At 38.8% G+C, this 25,694-nt stretch overlaps 1 protein-coding gene across 7 annotated transcripts in view; it reads left to right on the forward strand.

Annotated features, from left to right (window-relative positions):
* TRPS1 (transcriptional repressor GATA binding 1) overlaps nt 1–25,694 on the forward strand; it is a 215,607-nt gene that overhangs the window by 186,746 nt on the left and 3,167 nt on the right. For all 7 annotated transcript variants that reach the window (XM_054817085.1, XM_054817084.1, XM_054817091.1 and 4 more), the window contains one exon: nt 20,431–20,553. In XM_054817085.1, the coding sequence (XP_054673060.1) occupies nt 20,431–20,553 (123 nt within the window). The remainder of the gene's footprint in view (nt 1–20,430; nt 20,554–25,694) is intronic.

Here is a 25,694-nt window from a genome sequence, read left to right on the forward strand (position 1 = left end):
GCTAATTTTAAATGAATATGAGCAATGGGATGAAGCGTTTTCATTTGAACATGGTTTGTAAAAACAAAAAGCTTCCTGAGATAGCGTGGGTATGCTGAAAGCAGTACTGCACCGACATATTTAAACTTTACAGTTCTCAAGTGATTTTTTTTTTTTTCAGCGACTGTGGCGAGGCTGTTCTAAAAGTCTGTATCAGTCATAGTGAAATACTGCATTGGTTTTGATTTCTTTGATATTCTGGAGAATGATAGTGTATGAGAATTATTTTTCTTTTTTTATTGTCCTCATTTTAAGTGATGGCAGAGCAATGAATAGAACAATAATTTATTGAGTATTCACACACTGTATGTATACTTTCATTATATATTTATAGAAGACCTATTGTTCTGTGTTTTCTGCTGGAGGCTAGTCTTGTAAAAGAATAGTCTAGAATAGACTCACTTGGTGCATGTGTTGTCCATTTGCCTGTCAGCAATAGTTTTGACAGAAAAACCAGGGAGTTTGAGTGACTGCTGGTCTGTCTTAAGGTATGGTAATGAGGCTAATTAGGAGAGATGAGAGCTGAACTGGATATGTGAAGGCAATTATCCGTGAAACTTTTGTCATGCTTTATCTTTATCAGATCTCTCTCTCTGTATTTTTGGCATTTGCCAGTGACACGCAGAATGGAAATATTTGAAGTGATACATATTTTAGAGAAGTGAAGTAAAGAAGGAAGGCAGAGGGAAATTTATATGAGAACATCTCATTATTAAACTGTACAACTTAACGAGGATATTGTAGTTCAGCAAGAAAAAACCTTGCCTGTGTTATTCTTGTCACTTACATTGACATGAATTAAAATCAATTACTTTTTGTAATAATGAACTTATTAGACACCTACCTCTCCCCTGTTAAGTGCATATTGTTTTGTTTGCTCCTTTTATGTTATGAGTAGCTGCAGCAAGCATGTTATTAAATGTACTTGAAAGAAAAGCATGCAAAGAGCATGAAAAGACAGTGAAAAGGCGTTTAATTGTAAATTAAAAAAAAACTGAAATTTTCTCATTTCTGTTTTCAGGAGGCTAGTGCGATTTACTTTCAGACTGTTTCTTACACCAATCCAGTACAAACTGATTAAAAAAGAAGCACTGAACAGAGCAAATGAAAACCAGGTGTCACAAGTCTTGATAAATCAATGCACATAATCCACAAAGAAAGAAGGTGACAAATGAAACTTGCACATTAATGAGACCATAACCAGGCTCAATTACTAGGCCGTTTTGAAGAGCCATAGTAACTTCACACATCTTTTTATGTTAGAGGGAAAAATGACATCCTCTGAGCTCCCTGCACACTCGTGCTTCTTGCACTATGTCAAAAGACAGGATACCTCTAATCCACTTTTAAAAAGAATGTAGTGTTAGAGAAAAATCTAGCTATATAAGACATGCTCAATGACTTTTTAAAAGAAAAAATCTACTTCATAATTACATCATTTTACTTGTACATTTTATGTGAGTCTACCAAATGTGCTTATAAAGTCAGATTACAGACTGCAAGTCAAATATATCTCAGTAGCGTGTAGTCCTCTCTTCTGAACTTGTTAGAAGTATGGCAAGGAGCATAGTGAATAGATCTGTAATAAAGATCAACACTTAGGGCCCAGATGTTTTTCCATTAAGCACCAGTTCTTTTTTTCCAGATATTGTTTTGTAATACATATGTTAGGAGCTTTGAATTTACTGCTAACAACATTACACATGTCCAGAACGCCAGCACAAAATACCTGAGGTCTACAATAATAATCCTAAATCTTCCATGAAGGGCTGAATTGTATATAGTGTCTTTAATCTCATTTGCTTTTAGTGATGATATGGAGAATTGCTTGATCTCAGATAGACCCATTGCCCACTTGCTACAGTAAGATCTCCTTATTCTGTAAAGCACAGCGGACTATCGCTGCTATCAGCACCCCCTTCCTCTCTTTCCCTTCATTCTTCGTGCACACATGTACACACTCCAAAACCCTCTCTTCTTTCAACACTACAAAGACAGCCCCAAGTGGTTTATTGCAGATTATAATCCACAGGCATTAGCTTCTTAGATAGCTTCTACTGATCTTTAGTAAAAAGGCTACTGTTGCCTCCATGAGAGAATTTAGAGGACTCCTCTTTCCATCAGCTTTTATGCGATGGAGAAGAGGATGAAAAACCATAGTCCACAGGAATAGCAATAATTATAAAACAAAACCAAAAACAAAACTGGCTTGGCAGTTTTCTGTAGGATGAGAATAAGGGAATGACCACAGAACTGCCACTTTAGTCATGAGCAAAAGCAGTGCCAGGGACACAGGACCTCTTTCCATGTGTGGTACCCTTTCTCATTATAGACTTCATGTTCAGTATTCACAATTACAAAGATCTAGAATATAGCTTTGTGCAAGAGGGACAACTGAAAACAGTAGATCATTTATCTGTTACCTATCAGCTTGACTAAACAGAAACTCCTCGTATGCATTCCTACTCCTTTCAGCTCCTCTTCTCCTCTATTTACAGTCTGCTGTATTATGCATGGCTGTTCGTTAGTATAAATTTACAAAAAGAACAAACGTACCTGTCTTCAAGTGTCACTGGGAAGAGGACTCAACATCTCGTGATCCAATCCCACAGCTAAATAATCTAAAGAAGTAACTTACCTAGTTGCAGAAGCTAACCTTTTTTTTTTTTTAGCGTGTCTGGATGTCTTTACCATATTTTCCTAGCCGGTTGACAATGGTGGTATATAAACACTTAAAACATTTTATTATAGTATCACACTGCTGCGACAGGTTACCTATGGTACTCGTAACGAACAGGTTACTAATGAAGTGTCATTTCCTTGCCTTATTTGGTTTGTGTTGCAACCTTAATTATATTTCGATTTCAGAATAAACTCTTAAAGTAGCGTACTGGGATTTGGCCACACGACTTGCATTAACATTAATCAAAATCGCGTGTCTGAATTCCCACCACACTACAAATGTACCTTGGGATTGTTAATGGGGATTGTGGGTGGGGGGGTGGGCATGCAAAGAAGGCTTCACCGACGGCTTCCTTTTGTTCGGAGTCGCATTCGTGCTCTTCATACCTGAAATAAAAGATGGCAGTGAATACTGAAGCCCTTTGTTCGCAGGCTGTGTCAGTGAGGACAGTGACAATTCATGTTTCCTCACTTTAATCAGCATGAACCCAGCAAGTCCTTTGTGCTGATATGCTGAGATGGTAACTGTAACCTGGGGGGAACAGTCACGTCTTTGGTGTAACCGTGAGATTTTGAACTGAGGATGAAAGCCTGGTTCAGATAAAATAAAGCTTCATTTCCATCATCAGCGTCTGTTCCAACCAAGGCTTTTAATCAGCAATTTGCATGTTGCTTGAGTTTTGCGTTCTTCCATATTTTCCTGTTTCTGGTTGCAAGCAAAGTGCCAAATACTACTGTAACGGAGGGAAACTGTTTCAGCAGTTCTTGCAGTCCCAGTGGAGGCAGTGCCCAGAGTTTAGTGAGACAGCCTGCTCAGGGGTCCTCCTGGCTAATTAAGTAGGCTCCAGGGGTTAGACTCATTTTGGTATGGTTGGCCATGGACTGAAAAGTGTTGGTGCATTTTTTCCATATGTGTCTTGGTCACCGATTCAGAGACATGATTATATCGTGGGTTTAATACCAGAATATCTCACAGAACCAAAATAAAATAATGTCTTCAGGTCCTCTTTAATACACAAATGAAGTTCCCTCATTAAAAATAAATTTTTAAAAAGCTGCACATATTGCTCCAGTACCAAACTCAAGAGAGTATGTGGCTGGGAATCAGAGCCAGTGAAGCTCAACTGTTTATAAATCAACCATGGTTATAAGTTGTGTTTTTGCAGCTATGTCTTCTGCTGGCTTCTTTGGAGCATCTTTAAAGAAAAAGACAATTTTAAAAAACAACATTCCATGTCTAAGCTAATCCACGTTTTGCATCAGAAGAAACCTTCAGAAAAAATCCTGACGTTTCCTTGAATGATGGAATGATGGGTGCTGACTGACTGAAAAACATGAAAAAGGAGTTTCATTTACTGGATTTCAAAGCAGTTACCTCATAAAATAAATAATAACTTTCCATAATGCTTTCCCATTAGTCCATATATGTAATGCAAATAAATGAATAAGAAGTTTCATATCCTCCAAAGTTTACAATGATTCCACGACGTCAAGACAAACAGTTTCTATCTGTAGTGATGACTCATTGATTTGGTGTAACACCCCAAGACTCGTTTAAGAAAAATACAGTTATGTCCCTTTGGCTGACTGAGGCTCTAACATTTAATAAAACCAGAACCCCAGGCATTTTCTTAATTTTTGTCTTAGGTCCAATCTTGCAAAAGCTTATGGATGTGCTTAACTTTACACAGGTGAATAGGCTTATGAAAATAAATTAGATCTCTCCCATGCTTAAAATTCAGTACAACATTTTATTTTTTTTTGTATGAGCAAGGCTTTTCTGTGCTGCTATAAAATTCATTTTTATTTCTACTTTATCACATTCAGATGCTTTCTTTGCTATGTTTTCTGTTTTAAACTAGCACTTTCTGAAATATAGTGTTCCCACTGTGGCATTGGCAAGAAAAAGAAAAAAGATGTATTTGCAACTTGTATGGCTCCAATGAAAGTGCTAATAAAGATTGCCTTAATCCTAGAATCCAACGAAAAAAACATTAAAATCACTAATGAACAAGCCAAGAGGTATTGTGTAATGAAACAGTTAAAGTAGCACTTGTTTCCTGGCAATGATAGAAAAGATTTTTTCATTTTTTAAAATTGTTTCAAAAGCATCTTTCAGTGTACAGTCCTTTTCAGTTTGCATCTGTCTGCATCGTGAGCGATCCTTTCACCCCCTTTTCAAAGCCGTATGAAGCTTGCAATGCAGGATAATTAAAACAAATCTTGAGTAAACTGTTTTGTGGAGATAGAAGTTTGATGGTTGAATATATAAAAAATTGTAACCAGATGTTGTGCAGAAGCCATAGTAGTTTAAAGATCACGAGCTTTTTCTTTTTTCTTTTTTTTTTATGAAGCAAAAATATTCTAATTGAAGTTGTCAGCAGGAGTGAGACTAATATGCCTGTATTTGATTAAATAATAGTTTATTTAACATTCAGTGTGGCCCAAAATTGGCTGAGAGTAAAATACAGAAACTTCTTACTTTAAATTTTTGTATTTAAAGAGGGTGAAAAGTAAACCTAGTTAGTGTTAACATTTTTGCTTGATATTCCCAACTATTGTATTATTTGTCCACTTCTGTGTCTCATTGGAATGCTGTGCTATCCACTGCACACACATTTTCTTCCTATTTTCTTATTGACTGGTTGGTTGATGGAAGAAATGGAAAAAGAAAGATGGGCAATAAAGTCTGGAATGCACTGGTTGATCAGAATTATTACTGAAATCTGGTAGAACTTAGGAGCATAACGCAAGCATCATCCAACATCCCTTCTTGCTAGTCCGTGCAAAGCACAGAGACTCCGGCAGACACATTAAAGGATATTCGTGCATGAAAAGGGTTGTGTGTTTTAAAAATACCAGAATATTGAAGTATGTGCAGTAGATTTCCTGGCAGTTATTTACTCTGTACGGCATAGCAGTGTTTAATGGGTAAACTCAGATGAAGTATTGACTAAGATTCTTTCACTAGATGGTTGCTAATTTTTTCTATTGCTTCACTAATGAGCATAGTGATGGCTTCTAAAGTCAGATGCTGAGAGTCTTCCTCTCTTTTTTTGTACTACCTTACTGCTTAAATAGCCCTGTGATCTTACATGATGCTGTGCATAAACAAGGGATCCCCATCTTGCCTTCTGTGAGTAACCGTTGTTAAAACCATAGGAATTTCATTCTCACTCTTCTCTCTGTAGCTGTTTGGCCTTTTGCGTAAGAAGGGACTGCATGACTCATGATCCACAGGCTGCACTGGGTTTAAAAATGAACCATAAAAGCGTGAGTTGCTTGGCTTATTGGTGGCATGTGTGTGTGTGTGTGCAAATACTTCCCGCAGGAACGCTTCAAATCAAGCCTGAGATTAGGCGTTTTTAAGGCAGATCTGTCTTTAAAATAGCTTATTCCAGTTGTGGAGTGATGTTGCCTATGGTAGGGTTTCGCAAAGTTGTCCTTTGCCCCCTGCCATGGGAGCAGCACCCTTTAGGTGCCCTCGCAGTACCCTCTAGTGACTGCAGCTGACTGGTACAGCCCAGCCTGGCTGCGCCCAGCGCTGCCCTGCTGCTTCGTGCGCCTTTGCCGCTGTACCTGGGGCTGCACCCGGTGCTTTGAGCCACGCTGGTCCTTCAGTGCTCCTACAACCTGCCAGTAAATAGCAGGCAAGGCCAAATTTGTAGGGAGATTGCGACATTCTGTAGGAAACTTGTATTCCATTACGAGGCCTTTAATCACTGAAATGTAGTAGAAATCCCAGCCTCGGCTGTGCATGCAGTATGTGCTGCAGTGCTGGGGCTATCGTAGCCTGAAATGCCAAATTATTTAGGCTGTTTTGGAAATGTCTACCATGTCTGCCCTGGTTGTGCCATGCACATGCCAGGGCTCCAAAGGTATGTGGCAGGGCCATAGTAAAATCAGCCAAGAATTACCCTTACAATAGCAAAAGCCAAGCTCAGTGCAGTCAGCTTTTTTTTTTAATTTTTTTCCCCCCTTCTTCTTCTTCTATGTCTAAAACAGATGGGCATCAAATCAGTGTTAGCTCTGCAGGTTTTCTGTCATCTTCTGCTCTCCTTGTGCTTTATGCAATAGCTGGAGTTATCCTGGGTATGAAATAGGAAAGGATTTGTTCTTTGATTTGGCAAAGGAAGAGTTAGTTGCAGAACACTGATTTGTTGAATGTCGTAGCTAAGATGCTTAGCTTTGCACTGCTGTACAGTAACTTCTGGAAGTTGTTCCCTCATTAACTCAGACTGCTATTAATAAAGGAAACAGGGCCTGGTATTTATATTTTAGGAATTATTTCTGGGAGGTATAACTCATTGGTAATTGCAACCTGACTTTGGAAAGATCTTTCCTTATAAAAATCCATACATGTCACTTCCACTTACATATGTGGGCATTATTCAAAAGAGCAATACTCCCTCTGTATCATGCCCAGATTTAAAGCCTGCTTTAGAGGGTCCAGGATGCTGGTCACAGACAGGTAGCATTGGCAGCCATCCCAAAATCTCCTCAAAGGGTCCAGAGGTTGTTACCGCATGAATCATTCAGTGTTCCCCACACCTTCCTCATCTTCCTGCTGATTTTACTATCAGGGTTTCACAGCCATGAAGTTTCCACAGCCATGTCCATTTCCATACGACTAGCCACTAAGGTGTGAAATCCTAGTCCATGACACAGAACCAAAAAATGTTTCCTATAAAACATATGTAGGAAATAAAGGCCCTTCTCTTTTCAGTTCCTGAAAGAGGGCTTTTGGCAAAGATGCTGATGAAATGGAAGATTATTTTTTTTTCTCCTAGAGAAAAGGCATGTCATTATAAATGTGCTTCTTTCTGGTGTACATCTTTTTCCTTCTTGCTCCTAAAGATTCCAGTAGGTGATAAAGATAAAGAAAGGGAATGAAAACAATTTGACATTCACTGTTAAGGAAAACTTGAATTAAATTGAAAAGTGAATTCTTAAGAATGTCAGGTTTTGTTCCATCAGGCAGACAGAAATGGCTTTGAATACAGCCTGCTTGCAAGTAGCAGCTATGATTTTGTACAGCATGTCTAAATTTAAAGGTTTCTTTTTATTTCCAGTTGCGTACGTGGGCCTTCTGGAGGCTGGTTTCAAAATCTGATGAATTGTGATACTAGCAGGTGGAAGGTAAAAGGGAAACTGTTTTCCTGACCTTTTTTTTGCCTAAATAGCAAAGTCTGATGTATCGATCAGTAGAACAGGACCAAACAGTTCCTCTTTGAGCCCGTGTCCCAGCTCTGCACAAACGCGTGAACACGTTCAGGCAACCCAACAGCCCTTCCCTCTCCAGTTACAGCAGGGATGCAGCCGCAGCTGCCCGCGAGCACGGCTCTGGAGCTGTTTCGCTCACTGTTCGCCACTTTAGAAAGGAAGCGGAGGGCTTGTTTTACAAGGCATTCCTGCGCAGTCAGCTTCATTTAAGAAGCCTCCAAAGGATGTGAAAAATAAGTTAACTGTGGGCTTGCAGGAGGGTTTTCACCATGCCTCTCCTTCCCGCCTGGTGCTCGATTTCTCGAATGCCGTTTTCCAGCCCTTCACGGTGCTCTGAACTAAAGCCTGAGTATGTGACAGGGTGGGTACATTTCTTCCTCGGCGTGCAGAACTCATGATGGAAAACCCCGCTAAATTATGTGTTTCTCTCACACTGCTCTTGTCAGGCTCGTGCCGGTAAGAGGATGACTGCCCCCAGCAGTAAGCTCACCCTGCCACTTGCATCAGAAACAATTCCTTTGGTGAAATGCAATCTGTAGGAGTGATTCTGACAATGCAGATTTTGAAGCTGGTGTCTTCAGCAATTTTAGAACCACTTTCTTAAAGGCAAGAGAAAAATTAGGCTAGGGACGCTGGAAGCACTGCTGTGCAGTTACAGTATTCTCTCTGTGCAAATGCGAATGAATATAAAAAGAGCAGAGGGCATACGAGTGTCTAGGGCTGCAAAGGCAGAAAAGCCTCAAATCCTGCATGGATGTTATTAAGATACATATTGTTTATTATTTGTTTTTTTAAAAAAATTATTTCCCTGCTGGGTGTTTCTCCTAAAACAAAAAAAGAAAAGGTTAAGGGAGTTTAGTTAATGAGGTTAGGCTTGATTAATAAGGGATTCAGAGTATTCCTTTGTGCACACCAGTTACCATGACTTTCCTTTTTCTTGTGCTTTTTATATGCTCCTGTTGCCTCTGGTATTATATCAGGTAACACTTGTTTTTCTTTTTTTTTTTTCCCCCAACCTTGTGTTATATCACAGATTTTAAGGTCCTCAGTCATTATGCTGTGGCTCTGTCTTGAATTCCATGAAGTGTTTCCTATCAAACTAGGAGACCATATGCCCATGTTGGCCTAAAATTCTCAGTGCATCATGTACCAGAAATAGAAGCTGGTAAAGATTCTTCAGAGATTGTGTTCACTTGTTCCAAAGACCTGGTTTGTTTATGGAAGGGATGCTTGCAGTACATAAACACTATTTAAGGAGAAATGTCTCCAAAATGTAGACCAGTTGTTCTCTTCTCCTTCTCATCTTAATGGTATTTTTAAGGAAAGCTATACAACACCCTATATTGTGTCTCATTTGCAAGTAGGCATTAGGATCTTGATAGGAGAGAGCAAGCAGAGAATAATTTTTGTAAAACCTACATTAGATACTTCATTCAGTTCCTTCTAAACATTCTGAAATAATTTATGGTGGAGTTTAAAAGTAGATTTCTCCATTTTTAGTAGCTGTACAGTTTTACAGACTGCAATCTGTAACATTCAGTCTGGATGTTGGTCTATTTTAATTAATATTTTTATGGCCATGAAATTTAAAATATTTTATTTTTCAAGGCAAATGAATAGGAATGAAGACTAAAATGGATAGAAATTAATAGAACAAAAAAGTGATAAGCAATTTAGAGCCTCTTACTGAAGAAAGCTTCACAGGCTGGAAGGCAGCTCTGGAGATCATCTAGTCCAACCCTGTTGCTCAGAGCAAGGTCAGCCAGGGCAGACTGCTCAGGGCTGTGTCCCATCAGGTTTTGAATATCTCCAAGGACAGACACACCACAGCCTCTCAGGGCAACCCGTTCCTGTGTTCAACCACCCTCACAGTAAAAAGAGCTTTTCCTTTATGTTCACATGGAATTTCCTGTATTTCAATTTGTTCCTTTGCCTCTTGTCCTCTCACTGGCACCACTGAGAAGAGCCTGGCTCCGTCTTCTTTACTTACCCCATCAGGTACATATTGATAAGATCCCCCCGAGCCTTCTCTTCTCCAGGCTGCACAGTCCCAGCTCTCTCAGCCTCTCCTTGTATGACAGATGCCTGAGTCCCTTCATCGCCTTTGTGGCCCATCACTGGACTCTTTCCAGTACATCCGTGGTTCTCTTGTACAGGAGAGCTCAGCACTGGACACAGCACTCCAGATGTGGCCTCACCAGGGCTGAGCAGAGGGGAAGGATCGCCACCATCATCCTGCTGGCAACGCTTTACCTAATGCAGCCCAGGAGACTCTTGGCACTTTTAGATGGGTTAGCGTTAAAAAATACAAATATCTATTTTTTTTTCCTTTTTTTTTTTCCCCTTTTCTTTTTCAGGAGATACCTCCCTAGATGGGTGTTGGGGTTGATCACATCTCTAGTCCGTTCTTACTTCCTAAAGCTGCCAAAAAGGAAGCCATGAAATATTTTTGCTGAAACTGGGATCACAGGACAGAATAAGATGATTGTGTTGGAGCTAACCACTTAGACACAGACTCTGCCTTATTGTCTTGTTATCTGGAAGTGTTTGGAATGGATTGGATTAGCTGAAAATGTCCATTATAAAAAGGCCACTACTTTTCAATATTTACCACACCGTGGTATCTGGGATACCACAGTTTCTCCCTAAGCTCACAATAGGAAATAACTATGGTAATTGTGTGGTATGGGTTGGCAAATGTTGATTTTTCTGAATGGAAGCCATTCTAGCAACAGCATGTAACAAGATCTGCAGTGAGAATGCAGTCCTAAGCATATTGAAAATAATAGGTGGACATAGTCCGCTTTGGATCCCACCCTAGTAACAGCTGTCTCAAGGGGACTGCGTGAGACTCAAATTATAGTTACTTCAGTTCCTGAACAGGTATATAAGCTATAGCTGCCCATATGAAACATTTTCTTGGTATATTTTTTCTTTAATTAAAATTAATGGTCCTGGGGAGAATTTTTTGAAGTACAAGTAACAGGTAAATGTTACCTCACTGCTTTTCACTGAGAAGTAGACACCTAATTGACATTTCCTCTCTGAGTCCTGAAGACTTCTATGAAAACTTTAGATCCTCATTTTGTAACTTTGAATTAGAAATTATTATTCCAGTGTAGTTTCCAGATTTGGGGTGCAAATTTGGGAGGATGTAGATGATCAAAAGTCAGTGGGGCTGAGGCTTCTAAGACACTTAATGGCTTTTGAAATTTTTACCCCTGAGGAGCCTTTCCCCTGCTGATTTTGGCAACCCTCAGCCAAAATCTACAAATGAGAGTTCCTCCTCTCAGCTGCTGGCTTTCTGAGCCATTTTCTATATAAATAGAGATCACGTGGACTTTAATAAGGTCAGGGAATGTTTTTTAAATGTCCTTGATTTTTTTTATTTTCCCCCTCAAAACTTAATTTTGTCCATTTGATTTCTGTGGAAGTGGGAACAGATGCCAGAAGCTGAGAACTCCAGCAGCTTTGTGCTCACACTTAGAGCAGAGCACTTGCGGGATTGGGACCCTCAATTACTATCACATGTAGAGTTACACGCTGACTCTTAGCTGAGATCTGCAAATGCACTCTGCTTCTTCTACCAGGTCAAAGTTAGGGGTGTTTAAAGAAATACAGACGTATCTTTGCTCCATTTTGGTCTGTTCATTTGATGAGTGAGATTACTTCATGAAAGAAGGGATACGTGGGGTGCCTTCTTGAACATAAATCCTCTGGTATTGATGCTGAAGCTTAAGCACCTAATTCCATGTTTAGGCACCTTCATAACTGGCTCTTTACCTCAGAAAGCGAGTCTGTTTATAGCAAAGTCTATCTATTGATTTAGATTCCCTGTTTGAGACAGCAAGGCTTGGAGATTTTTGCCTTGTGCCAAGAAATGAGAGAGTCAGACGCGTTTCCAGTTTTCTCGATGTCTCCTTCAGTGTGCTTAGTTCTGAGGGTACTACTTTTATCTGCCTACTGATGAGCATAAGAGTAGTCTAATTTTGTACATTTTCTACTGTTCATGTTGTGTTTCTAATTTGAAAAAATGCAAGAGACTCGTCGTGACTTTTTCTTAGATTTGTTCTCTAACAACGGCTGAGCTCGTTTGGAAGCACACGGCGTTCGGAAAGGAGCAGCGGTCTGTGTGTACGAGCGCTGAGTTTTCAGGCAGCCGTTCAGCATCGGAGCTGCTGTGCGAATCTTTTTTCAGCAAAGTGCTAGTGGAGAAAGGTTTATATTATTTAGGAGCAGGGATCACAGTTAGCAAACCAGGCTCCCTCTGTCCTGCTTATGCACACTAATGCATCTACCTAAGCATTTTTTGTAAGAAATAGTAGTATTCCTAAATGGCTCTTCTTTTACTAATCTTATTTTTTGATAGCTTTGTATAAGTACTCTGTTAAAATTGCCCGAGTGGTGAAGCTGATTTAGAAAAGTGGGAAGCAGTTCAGCCAGAAACTTTTTACAGCAGTTCCTAAAAAAGACTGATAAAACCTGTTTCAATACTAACATCATAATTCTGGTGAAGATGCTGAGAGATGCTTCTGGCAGCTTTTTACCGTGTTAGGTGAAAAACCGCGAAAAGAAAACAGGACAGAAATTTAGGCAAATTGTAGTTTAAATACTCGCGAGCACACCTCAGCAGAGATAACGCGTTACCTTGAGTCGACGTACAGGAAAGGAGAAAAATGGTGCTACATTGGGGAAAACAAAGACAATCAGGGCTTTCTTCTTGAGCAGCTGCAGCCAGTTCCACTAATGGAAGTGCAAGAGCAGAAACTGGCAGCACAAGGTATGCGTTCGTTTTTACAGATGGCAATGCAGACAAGTTGGTAATTGAGAAGGAAGTCGTGTACGTGAGCTGCTTGACGGGGGACAGCCCATTACAGTACTTTCCTGTGTAATTGACTCGGCGAGTTATTGGAGACAGAATTTCTATTCCTCTTGAATAGGTTTCAGTTGCTGCAAAATGACATCATTATGGTGCGGGAAACGCAGGTTTCCAGGTTGCTGCTTTTTTTTTTCCTATTGGTGTTAATAAAACTTTCAAAATTAATTTTTGGGTTGCCTCCGTGGAGGTCTGTGTTGTACCGCTGGTAGTCAGTGGCAAAATGCAGCAGAAGCCAGATCATATCGTAGTGTGGTGGCTGTTGTTTAAGGCACCGGAAGAGATTTTAGGGTGATCAGCTTGTGCGAGTTGAAGGATAAGACCTCAAAAATATGACATGTCTAGGAAAAGACAGTTGAAGGAGACCGCTTTCTAAAAAATCCTATTTTGTGTAGAACAATTAAGTAAATATTTAACTGTTTGCAAATCAGACTAACACATAGTTCCACCAGAAAATATTTCTCAGTGTTCATTACAAATGCCTCACACCATAAATATGTATATGTGTATTTATTTATTCCGTGTAAATGTATTTGGCCCAGAGAAGATCACATATATTTTTAACACACGATGTTTAAAAATCAGCCGCCACTAACTGTGGCAAGGAAGTCTAACCTGCAGGAAAAGTTTTACTGTTCCATGTTTGTGCCACTGCACATCTTGAGGGGGAAACTGTGAAATTACCTTTCATCCCTGTCTGGATTACCAAGGAGACACACTGCGAACTACATAATTTTCACAGATAAATGCCCAAATGAATGAAAATTAGTAATTCATTGCAAAGCGCATTGCGATTATTTATGTGATGCCTTAGTTGCATGTGGCTCTTAACGGGTGATTAAAACAATGGCCAATTCCTGCCTGTGGAGCTCCGGCGCTGGCTGAAGGTGGGTGCCCGAAGCCCTGAAGGTGGGTGCCTGAAGCCCTGAAGGTGGGTGCCTGAAGCCCTGAGGGTGGGTGCCTGAAGCCGGTTCCCCTCCAGCGCAGTGGCAGAGGTTGGGTCAGCTGTAGCGTGGGGGAGGAAACAAAGATACAGAGGTGAAGAGGTTCAACAGCAAGTGATTTTGTGGTTTCTTTGTATAGCTATATTTTTCTTAATTTAATCACTTATTTTGATCAACCAGTGTTTTATTTTGGCAGCAATCATGACATCATAAACTAGTACTAAATTCTTCTTGCTTAGTAAGACACAAAGAGATTGTAGTACACTGCCTGTTTTTTGGAGTGGGTTGTTTTTCTTTTGAGTAGTGAAGTGCTGCTGTCTCTAAGGTAGCTTTACAAAATGCAAGGAAATGCTGCAAATGTTGGGACAAAATCTACTCATCTGCATTTTTGCTGCTGATAAAAAATAATTGCCGTTTACATGCACATTAAAATATTTACTCTCCCTAAGGGATCGGGAGTAGAATTCTGAAAGGCTGTGCTAGCAGTAATGTTTAATTTACTGTCTGATTTTTTTTTCCCTCTCTAAAACCCCCCTGATTCCTCTCATTAAAAGTTTCTAATACAGCGTATATCATAAAAAGATGCTGTCACAATAGAGCATTAAAAATTCTACTAAACTTTTTATATGAATTAGGTGTGTAATTTTAACTTTCCTCTTGGCATTTTTACTTTCTTCCTACCTTGCCTTGCCTAACCTCTTTCTTATGCGTCTTTCAAATACAGCTCTTTAATGTAATTGTTTTTGAAAATGTCTTAAATGAAGAGTTTGGATTTGACACATTAAATTGACTTCAAGAGGCATCTGTTAACTCATAGTTAAGGTTGAAAACAACTTCTATTTTAGCACTCTGCTTTATGGGTTTCACTTTTTCTGACAACATGCTTTGGGGCCGAAAATTTGCTGTGCCTGGTCTATTCCTGAAAGCCGTCCAAGTTATAAAGGGAAGAAAACCCAATTACTTTCTTTTTAATTTAGACATAGTTACAGCAAAAGCAACTAAAATTTTAAAATGTGAAACTTTACAGGGACATAGTTGTGGCTGTTTTCATAGTTGAGAGAGAAAGCAGTTTTGATTAAACACATTCAATCTGAGTGCCTCTGCAGCCAAAAGAAATGAGGGCTGAAAGATTCTTTTCTCATCCTAAACAGAAGAAAGTAGCACTTACTCCAACGTCCAGATGCTGCCTTGCTGCCCAGATTTTAAACTGCAGTTAGTCGGAGCTTCACCCAACCTCAGAGAGCTAAATCCCTCCTCTTACAAGGAGGACAGTACCTGGAAGGACCTAGCAGGTGTGAAACAAGAAGCTCCCACATACTCACGGCCGTGCACATGCAACACAGGCAGATGTAACCACGAGTGCATTACACTGTTTTTCTGAACCGTGTGGTGGTAGCCTGACGAGTACAGGGATGAGACCAGCTGCTGACAATTGCTCCTCTCCACAGCGAGTCACCTGGCTCATGCTGAACCAAGCGCGGGCAGGTTTCCTGGTGCCTCTCTTTCGGACCTCCCGTGTCACCAGAGAGCATCCAGAGCCAGCGTTTTGCCTTTTTTTTTTTTTTTTTTTTTTTTTCAGTGAAGCATGTATGGTTGGAGTCCCTGACTTTGTCATTGGAAATAAGTCAGGCATATGCTTATTCCTTGGTAACATTTAGGATTTCTCTGCACCTCGTGTTCTGGAGCTGCGATTGCAACGTGCTGTTTCTGGCAGAGTAGGAAAGCCAGAGATGGTCAAAAAATCCACTCAGGCTTCATCATATCGTCGTTTTGTGATGGGGAAGTGAAAGTAATCAGCAAAAAGACAAGTTTTGTTGTGTCCAAAACCAAGAGGGTGATGTAAGAAAAATGCTTGGCTGGTGCTCGTGGAGCCTATTTGAGTTTCTAAAAGCATCTTCTGGCAGAAATTTTGAAAACAGGATGTATTTGGCACTAGCAGAGTGTCAGGCACTGTTGCTTAGTCTAGCTAGCTAAAAAGCCACAGTTCCTGAGCAGTGTTTTTGGCTGTACTTTTACTATATAGATTTTGCTACATGAAGTTCCATTGAAACAATAACCGAAAGTTCAGTACAATTTTAAATATTTTTTTGTATAACTGTGGAGTGTGATGACGCTTCTAGGTGGCTACAAAGTTTGAAGTCATGTAAATTGTAGAGTCATCTTTTTTTAAATCTAAAGCAGTTTTTATGAAAAACAAGGGCCTGATCCTGTCAAGATGCCGGAGTGAATTACTTGTTAGGGTATTCTGTGCTCTTTCATTGCTTAGCAGAAAGCACTAGTAATAATTTCCTTGTTTCAATGAAATATTGCTAACTAGTGAAAATCGTTTAAGGAGTTAAAAAAAAAAAATTAGGCATTTGGGCTTGACAATGTGTATACCAAGTTTCAGACTTGTTCAATTTGAAACGGTCAAGATATGAAACCATAAAAAATGTGAGCAAATACTCTGCATATCAAGGGTTGTTATGCAATTACATGCTTTCAGCATGGTTCTTACTGAGGGAAAACAGTTAGTAGAGAGATCTACAGTACATGTTCAGTGAATAATTACAAACTTTCATAGCTTAGCTACATAAAAATAATAATCCACTTGTTGCTTTGCTACTACTAAAATACTAAAATGTGTGCATACTTTTTTTCCCCAGAGCAAAGCCACTATGACTGTAGATTTGTTAGAAAGTTATCTGAAAAACTTGAAATCCCCTCTGCCCCCCACCCCCTCAGTTTTGGCCAGTCTCCAAATTATAAACAGCTGAACTGATTTAAATAAAGTTTTCAGTACCAAAAAAGAAAAGAAAAAAAAAATACATCTGGGCTGACGAAAACATGCGCCAAGTTTCAGCCCAATGTGATTTGAGACAACTGTGATATTAAATGCCCAGACCTAGGAACTGGAATGGAAATAGAGACAGACTCTTCACTGCGCTGGCCCCTTCAGGATTTGGGATTGTAGTGTAGTGGTTATAAGGCTCCAGATGATTAAAGCTTGACTTAGGAGATACATATTTTAGTTATTTAGACCCTTTTGGCTTATTTTTCCAAGGATGTACAGGAAATTTTCATGGCTAGCTCCAGTTAGCACTAGTGGCATTGATCACAGACTGAAACCTTTTTATTTGTGGCTCAGACCCTCCCATGACTAGTTGTGTCGACTTACCTTTTCTGGGCTGATCTTAAGAGATTATTTTACTATGATAAGTATGTGTTCACATTTGAAAAAGAATAAAAGGCTCCATAACATATTTCTTGAAAATGCTGGCTAGGGTGGTGCTTAGCAGAGCACTTGAGCACATGACTGGGTTTTATGGAGGCTGTGGGCCGTAGCTGTTGCACAGGCTTTGCTGGGTTGGAGCTCAACTGCCTGTTTCTTCGCGAGACTACCTGGAAAACCAGCAACGTTGGCCGTTATTACTGACTAGTACAAATGCTGAGTATGCAAAGCCAAACAGACTCATGCAGAAGAAGTATCATCACTAACAGTAGAAGTATCATCACTAATTAAAATTTAGCACAAACAAAAAATTTAGAGAATTTCTGTTGGCCAATAACTTTTCTAAAACTCGGTATAGGGGAAGAAAAGGCATAGGGTTTTTGTTCTTTTTTTTTTTTTTTAAGAAATCATATTGGTTTAAGAGAAGAGGACTACACGCATAGGCTTTTAAAAACAGCCTCCATTTTTTCTTGCAGACATCATCGAAATTTCTCTGGTGTATTTTGACAAGGAGGTCCGTTCTGTGGTTAGTGGGATCTGGGAGTCAAGAATATTTAGTCCAATTCTGCCACAGTTCTGTTTCACTCTAGGAAATCCATTCGAAAGCTGTGCGTCCCTCACTATAAAAAGCTGTTTCATAACCAAAAGCTCAACAAAGTAACATCATTTAAGTTATTCCAGAGGTGGTTTAATTCATTAGTATATGTAAGCTATGTTGGAACACTTAGGTAGGGGAGTAATCATTGGTGATTATCCTGTAAGGTCCTTAAATAATACAGAAATAAGAGAAGGTAAAGAAAGATAAGATGCAACGCTTAGAACAGCATGCAAGATGAATTTACACACTTTGCGTTAAATTTAGGGAATGATGTTTAGCTGGACTACTTTGAAATTTTAAACAGATAAATAGTTTGTAAGTACTAAATAAGCACAGGTATAGTTTTTTGATACATATAGCTACTACCAGGTATTTTGTAGATTGTTGTCAACTGTAGTGATTGTATTATTTCATTGCAACTAATGTCCGGTTTGAATAAGATCTTTCTTTAAAAAAGAGAGAAAAAATTAGTTCCTTTGTCAATGTTTTAAAGATATACTAGTTTCATAGCATTCAGTGAAGATTTCAGTGCTATTCTGTCACCATTCAGGTATGTACAAACGCAGTGTGTAAACTAGACCGCTCTCTATATGTTTTAAAAGTCTTCCATGACTTTGTAGAGGGTGTTTCCCAAACTCAAGGAACACAACCAGAAATGAAAGGGTGGAAAGACTGACTCAGATTAAGACTCCACTTCGTTAATACACCACACCAAGAAGCCATAGGCTGGCAGACAAAAAGTGGGAATGGAAAGGAACAGTTCTGCAGTTGTATCTGACTCCTGGCCATACACAGTCATTTCCACTTGGAAACTTCTTGCCCTTTAAGTGGACGTAATTGGGGTTAGTTTAGTGAAGCTTTGTTGTACGCTTAAGGAAAATATGTCAGCAGCCAGGTGAAGTTGTGCAAGGGTATGCAACCACAAAAAGAATTGGGAGCTTCAATTTACTTGTAGGCGAGCGCACCTTCACAGTCATCTGCGTCTCATATACACAACTAGTTAGAAGTTTGCCAAAGGACATCAACTACCATTTAGTTCTCCCTCTAGTCAAATTGAGAAAAATGTAGTATATTACTGCTTCTGATTTAAGAGACAAAGTAGAGGATGATTTAAGGGGGTGAGAAAGAGATTATCTTGACGACAATCTCGATTTTATTGTATCACCTGAACGTAGCAGAACCTGCTGTACTAATGAAACTGTGTTCTTGGTTTAAAAGGGCAATTGTTAGCCTGACTTTGTGCTCACTAAAAACATTTCCCCAATCTTGTTAAATTATTGCACTCATTTCAGATTTTTATGGCTGTGCAGCTTACCAGCCCTCGTTTCTTTACGTTTCATTCATTTTCCTTGTATTGATGATTAATGGAGGATGTCGAACGTTAGAGTGAGCAGGCATCAGCAAATGCAAGATCATAATTAGTTTAGCTGACGAGGGCCTCTGATAGCACTTGCATCTGGATGGAAAAATTACCCTATAGGGAACTGGCTGCTCACCAGGTCTTTTTAGTGATACATTGTGAAACACCCGATGAATCAAATGCCCTTTCAATGCCAAGAAAGTGTTCCAGTCTTGAAGCCAAAATTATGTCTGCAGAAAGCTTTCCATTTGAAATGTATCAGAGTACAATTATAACCATTGTATTTTTTTGGCATGAACACCAGTCTTCTACAGTATGGACTAAAGTTAAATAAATTACTTAAATTTTATGAAACTCTGAAATTTTGACTTACAGTGTTAGTAATTTTTAATTTATAATAAAATTAGTTTTCACCCAGGCTCTTTTTCCCTGTACTCACCCATTCTTATCTTAGATGCTGAAGGTTTCTTATTGATTTTTTTCCTTTGCTAAAAGGGAACAGAGTTGAAATTCAGTTTTTCTTTTCAGCAAAAGAATTCCATTTCCTTCTTATTAGTATTTGTGCCCACAAACACAGCCTGACTTCTGTTTAAATGAGAAGTTTAATGAAATCATTACTCCGTAGAAAGAATTTAATGAGCAATACTCATAAACGTGTCTACTTTTAAATATTCCTGGATCATTATGAAACCTGATGAATGCACAGCTCACTCTGGTTAAAAATCAATTTGTATTTAGGAAAGTTGTACTGTGCCTTTCTTTGCCTGACTAAAGTAAAACAAATAAATCTATCCATCGATGAGACTGTACTTTCTGGGGTTTTGGGTGAAGTTCAAAAGAGGTCTCATTAAGAATACTGTACTTTTGTTTGTTTGTCAGGGGTTACTCCTCATTCTTAGTGGTATATATAGTAGCTTATATTAATTTCAGAAGTGGGAAAGACTGGAAGTGAATATCATGTATACAATTAATGAAGTATAATCTCTGTTAAAGGAATTAGTATGACCCAAATACAAACTAATTAATTAAAGTGGTGGTGTTTCAGAATTCTTGTTACCAATCACACTTTAAAATCGAGCAAACTAAAAAGAAATAATCTGTTGTGAAATGCAATGAACAACCCAGGAGAAGTTTACAGAATGTTCTCTGTCAGCTTCCAGAGGGGTTTTTCAGAATTTGCTGTTTAGAAACCATCATTAAATGCACAAAACCTGAAGTTCAAAAAGTTAAAGCTGTTATTCTGAAAAGGCTTTGGTGTTTCACACACCTCATCCATCACTCTAGGGTTAATTATAATGAAAATCAGTGGTGCCTATTAAGCACAATTGAACCTGACCTCATTATGGGCAGTGTGGTTTTATACTGTCATTGTTGCCAGTCTAGAGACAAAACTCCTGTGTTGATTTGTCCTAACTCCGCAGCTCATGTGACTCACCTCTGACCTGGTTTTTTTCTCTGTGTTTTTTTTTTTTTTTTTCTTTTTCTTCCCTATTTCAGAGACGTAGAGGCTCGGGTGTTTTTTGTGCCAATTGCCTGACCACAAAGACCTCTCTCTGGCGAAAGAATGCAAATGGTGGATATGTATGCAATGCGTGTGGCCTCTACCAGAAGCTTCACTCGGTAGGAAGAACTTACTGGTTTGTTCAGAAAAAAAAAGGGGTTATACAGCTAAGCTGGGCAGCTGTGGTCTTGTCTGGTTGTGTGATTAGTACCACTCCCTGGCCTGCAGTTAATTTCCTAACAGGGTTTTGCAGTATGGTCACTTTGGGATCAGATGTGATTCATTATGAAACAGGCTGGGATGCTGTGGGTAGACGTGTTTGAGATCACCAGTGATGCATTTAATTATTTTGATACAAAATAAGAGGAAAATTATTTCTTTTCTGGGAATTCCATTTAAAGACATACAATATGTTGTGATGAAAGCTGTCTAAATTCAAGAGCCCTCATGTTCATAATAAAAAAAAATTGTTAAAGTTAGACATCACATCTATATAAAAAATATCCCTTGCTGTGGGTTTTGTTTTCTTTCACTTCTCTTCCCCCCTTTATTCTTGACAGTAAATTGCCTGGAGATATGGGGAGGTGGGGGTTTTTTGTTCTTTTTTCTACAGTTCTTATAAGCTGCTGGAGGATTCTGAAATAACAAGGAAGATACTCACTTGATGGCACTCATCACTTGGTGAGGGGAAGATTCACCATCACTCAGGATCAGACAGGGAATAAGTAATAATCATGAACTGTCCATATTGCTTTTCATCTTATTGACACTTGGCTTGATCCTGAAAGATGTTGAATGCTCTGGTCCAGGTCCAGGAGAGCCATGCTTAAGTGTTTCCTTGGATCAGTGCCAAAATGCTCAGAATCTTTTAGCTTAAGACCCTCTAGATAAATATTATCCCTGCTATCTTTAATGGAAGCACATGGGAGAGTCAGGTGACCAAGATTTGACTCTAATTAATTAATTTTTACAACATACCCATGTAGTTAAAAAGTATTACTATTTTTCAGAAATAGAAACTGAGGCAGTCTTTGGGAGTTTGCCAAGGCAACATAACAATTTAGGCTTAGAGCCCAAATCAGAAATCTGTGTTGTGACTGAGAGTGCATGTTTTTAAAAACTTTTTTCAGAAATTCCATTTAAAAAAAAAAGCCACTTAGGAAACTCTACTTCAAATGCATTAAGACTCCCAAGTGCCTATACCTATTTCTTTTTAAATTTGAGGCATAAGTTTCTAAATCAATAAGTAGCTTCTGTGAATTTTACCCTTGGTCTTGTGTACAGGCCATATAACATTCCTATTTACTCAAGATCCTGTCCAACCCACTTAATAAAAAAGATTCCAATTTTCAAAAGCAGCAAGAACATTACCAGCCTGAAAGGTTATCTCCGTTGGCCATGTGCTGTCATTCTGAGGTCAGTAACAATTTTAAGCTTCAGAACAACCCAGCCAGTCAGATAGCATCTGAGTGGGAGAAGATGGACTAATGCCTGATCTCTGGCCAGCATCTTAGCTGGGTCTTGCTGAAAGTATCATCTTCCTGGAGACCTCTCATAGTTCTAGATATAACATCTAATTTAAGGAAATTGAATGGTGGTGAGCATCCACAAAGATTTTAAGGAGGGCAGTTTGGCGTTTTAACATTAATTGGACGTTTGAGTCCAGTTATTTGTAAGACTTCCATTCACAGCCTCCATTTTCCCTTTTCCTAATATATTTTTCTAAACTACAGTGTAGGACATTGCCATGATTATTAGTATAACTTATGGAATATATAAAAGCTACAGGAATCAGTTTTGAGTTCAAACACATAGCACAGAAAATGCTTATGAACCAGTAGGAACAAACTAGTGTGCTTCCAACAATAATAATTAGGAATACAATGTCAACCTTTATTTTATGCATATAGAAAGCAAGAAGCTGACACTATCTTCTAGCTCCACTTCTCAAGCATGGCAATGAGCTGTCATTCAGTGGACATTTGACATTAATATCTTCAATTGAACTTTGACCAAACAAATGCAAAGAATTTAATTAAGCCTCCACTCTGCTGTGGTATGATAGCAACTCCATTGTAAGTTGGAGTCTGAAATAATCAAACAAATCTCTCCTTTGGGACACCTTTTGAGACAGTCCCATGCAAAGGCATGTTCTTTAGACTGACACCAAAAAGGTGAAAGATTCTTTTATCTGACTGCCTGTCTGCTCTTCATGAAAAATTAAAGTAATTGTCAAGTATGTTTCTGAAGTAAGGTGTCTAGGATGATGCAGTTACTAGATAAAGGAATGAAACTAAAAATTCAAGGGCATAGAACTGTTCCCTTCTGCGGGCCACCCAGTTAAACTAAATTATGCTGCACAGCTCAGTAAAATTCACCTATAGTAGGTGTGCACATTTCATAGCTCCCTTTTGATTGGATTATCACTATCTAGAACTACTGTCCTCATTACCTCAAGAATATGTTCAATACGCTTATCCCTAAGGTCCCTTTTTTACTTGTATTTAATAAGAAGAAAAACCTATGGTCTGTCAAACACTACTAGGTGGTAGTGACTGACAAATGTTAACATGGTAGTGATTTCTGCTATGAGTCACATTTCCATTTCTATGATACTCTTGAATAATTTTTCAACATATTTTCAAAAATGTTCAATCTATCTAGGGTTCATTTACATGTAAATTGCCAGATTTTTCACATTTCTCTCCTCTAATGCAGACAACTATGTTAAGAAATGTTTAATAATAGTCCAACGGTCAATTATTAAAATAGTTTTAGTGAAAAAAATGCTTCCAGTTCACTGCAAACATATACACAGTATTCAGATTTGCTGACAGAGAAAGGTGTATTCCTTGTCTCCCCAGAATCATGAACTTGACCATTTATATTGTAGTGCTGTTTCTCATTTTTAAATAGCTCTAACTCGGTCATGGAAAACTAGATTTTGTTCCATAGTGATTCCTTGGCCGCATCCTCGGACTACCTCAGTGAGGAGTTACAGCATATTAGGATTTGAAATAAATGATCTTCTAGTGGAGAGATCACCTCAATTTCCCATGGTGTCTAGGAAGTGTAATCACAATAATTTACTGAACTATTTGTTGAATTTCATAATTTTTTTAAAAAGTTACACATATATTTGGCGTAGGGAGATTACCAATTGATATAGAGATGGCAAAAAATTCTTTGTGATCACACTCAATATATTACATATAACATATAATTAAGGATCTGACATAAGCCATTTTAAAAGTAAAATTCTGGTAATGTTTCCACTATTTTCTAAATTTAGTTGCCCCATTGAAAATCAAGAAGAGAGCTTAAACTTTTCTGTCTGCCTCAGTTGCAACCAAGTACAGAGTATTTCTATATGCACCTTGCTACTATGAGTAAGAAAAATGTGAGTAGCTTTACTCCACTGAGTAGTCTCTTTTAATCAGCTAAAGGCTAGTCAGATGAGTACAGCCATTTGCATACTGAAGTTGGACCTACAGCCTTTAACCCCTATTAGCACGTAACTTGGAAGAGCATGAGCTACAAACAAATGTGTGAGGATCCTTAATCACAAGAATGAAGATGTTTCTTTTAACTCCTTCCAGGATCAGACTTCATACCTCTAACATGAAAAGTAAGACTGAAAAGTATTTCCAAACGATTGAAAGGTTATCTATCTGGACACCACATGAAGATGCTCTGTAGTGCATAAATAAAAGTTTGATAAGAGCAATGTTAACAACATTGTAAGAATTGGCTATTGATTCTGCAAACTATAAACTTTATTTGCATAGAATGTACGTAGAAAATATTCTAATTTTATCTAAACATTACTTTGCCTCAACTTTGATCTGTTTGAGGAGGCTGGTTCAAGGTGCTGTTTTTCTGCTAAGTTTAAATTTTGCTTATTAAAAATCTAAATCAAAGTGTGCATTTCTTCTGATGTAGATTTTTAATAGAAAGTAAAATCTTAAAAAGTAGCTGCACTGCCTAAAATGTAGTTAACCATTCAGAAAGAGCCAGCCTCAGGGAAATAAATAGGTGAAAGAGGAGAGGAAGATGGCAAGTCGAGAGAGAAACTAGATCCCAACAAATAATAGAGTGAGCACTCTTCCAGCTCTGGATATTTTTATATTAATTCAAAGTTATGAATATATATAAATTATGTTACATCAAGGTACTAATTGTTTTGGGTATTTACTGTAGGCCAAAATTTCATCTGCAGTTTAAAACAATGTTAAAAAAGAAAATTTCCAAATAAACATATAAGTGGAATACTGTGTGGGGCACTTTTCTGGCCTCCAACCAAAATAAGATTATGTGTGCATTTGGATGAGACAAATGGCAGCTGCCAGCATGCCAAACTGAATGACTTCTAGGTAGTTTTTGTTGTTTTAACATCTGCCCAGTGGAGCAATGCATACCGACATTACAGCACCATCTTTCATTCACACACCATGGCCTTCCTGTTGAGGGGCCTTTCAAAGAGGCCTGGCTGCTGTCCTTCCTCGTACTATTTTTTTTTTCTTCACACAAAAGTATTTTCGATTCTCATCTAAATAAGCCACCTACCCTGAGCTGGTGTGAAGAAGTAGCGAATGGAAACAGAAGTCCTTGCTTGGTTCTTGCTTCTGCCTCTTCCTTGATTCTTTTTTTCTCTACAGACCCTTTTTTCCCACCTTCAGGGGAAACCTTCTCTCCCTCATGACTTATTAGCACAACATCAGTAACAGTTAGAAAGAAAAGCAGTAGGGATAAAGGAGAGGGAGTTGATACCAAAGTCCCAGGTAGACCTTTTGGCGCATAGGAAAAGTTTTCCTGGACTTTCTTCTCCGTCTTTCTCAGTCCCTTTCCAGCCACCATCATCTCACATCTCCCACTAGCCTTTTTGCTAGGTGACAGCAGTGGTGGTCAGCAAACCATGTATTTGCTTGTATTTTCTGTTGGTGTCAAAAGGGGATAGGTATCAAGGTAAGCGTTACCCAGTTCTTGTCATAGTGTGCTCTGTGCAAACCTCTGCCCGATACCAGCTCTGGGGATGTGATGCATAGGATAACGCTAGTGCATGGGGCCATGCATCTCCCACCTCATCCCCAGCTCTCAGCACCCTCTTTCAGCATGTATGCCTCAGAATTTTTCAGGAGTAAGGGGTAATAAATGCTTTGACAGCTTGGATAGTTCATGCCTTTTTAAGTAAACAGGTATAGTATGTCCAAGGCAGTTGACTTAGTTTGATAAAACAAACCAATTCATAGTTTATTTTTAA

The sequence above is a fragment of the Grus americana genome, chromosome 2 (assembly GCF_028858705.1).
Source record: "Grus americana isolate bGruAme1 chromosome 2, bGruAme1.mat, whole genome shotgun sequence".
Classification (NCBI taxonomy): domain Eukaryota; kingdom Metazoa; phylum Chordata; class Aves; order Gruiformes; family Gruidae; genus Grus; species Grus americana.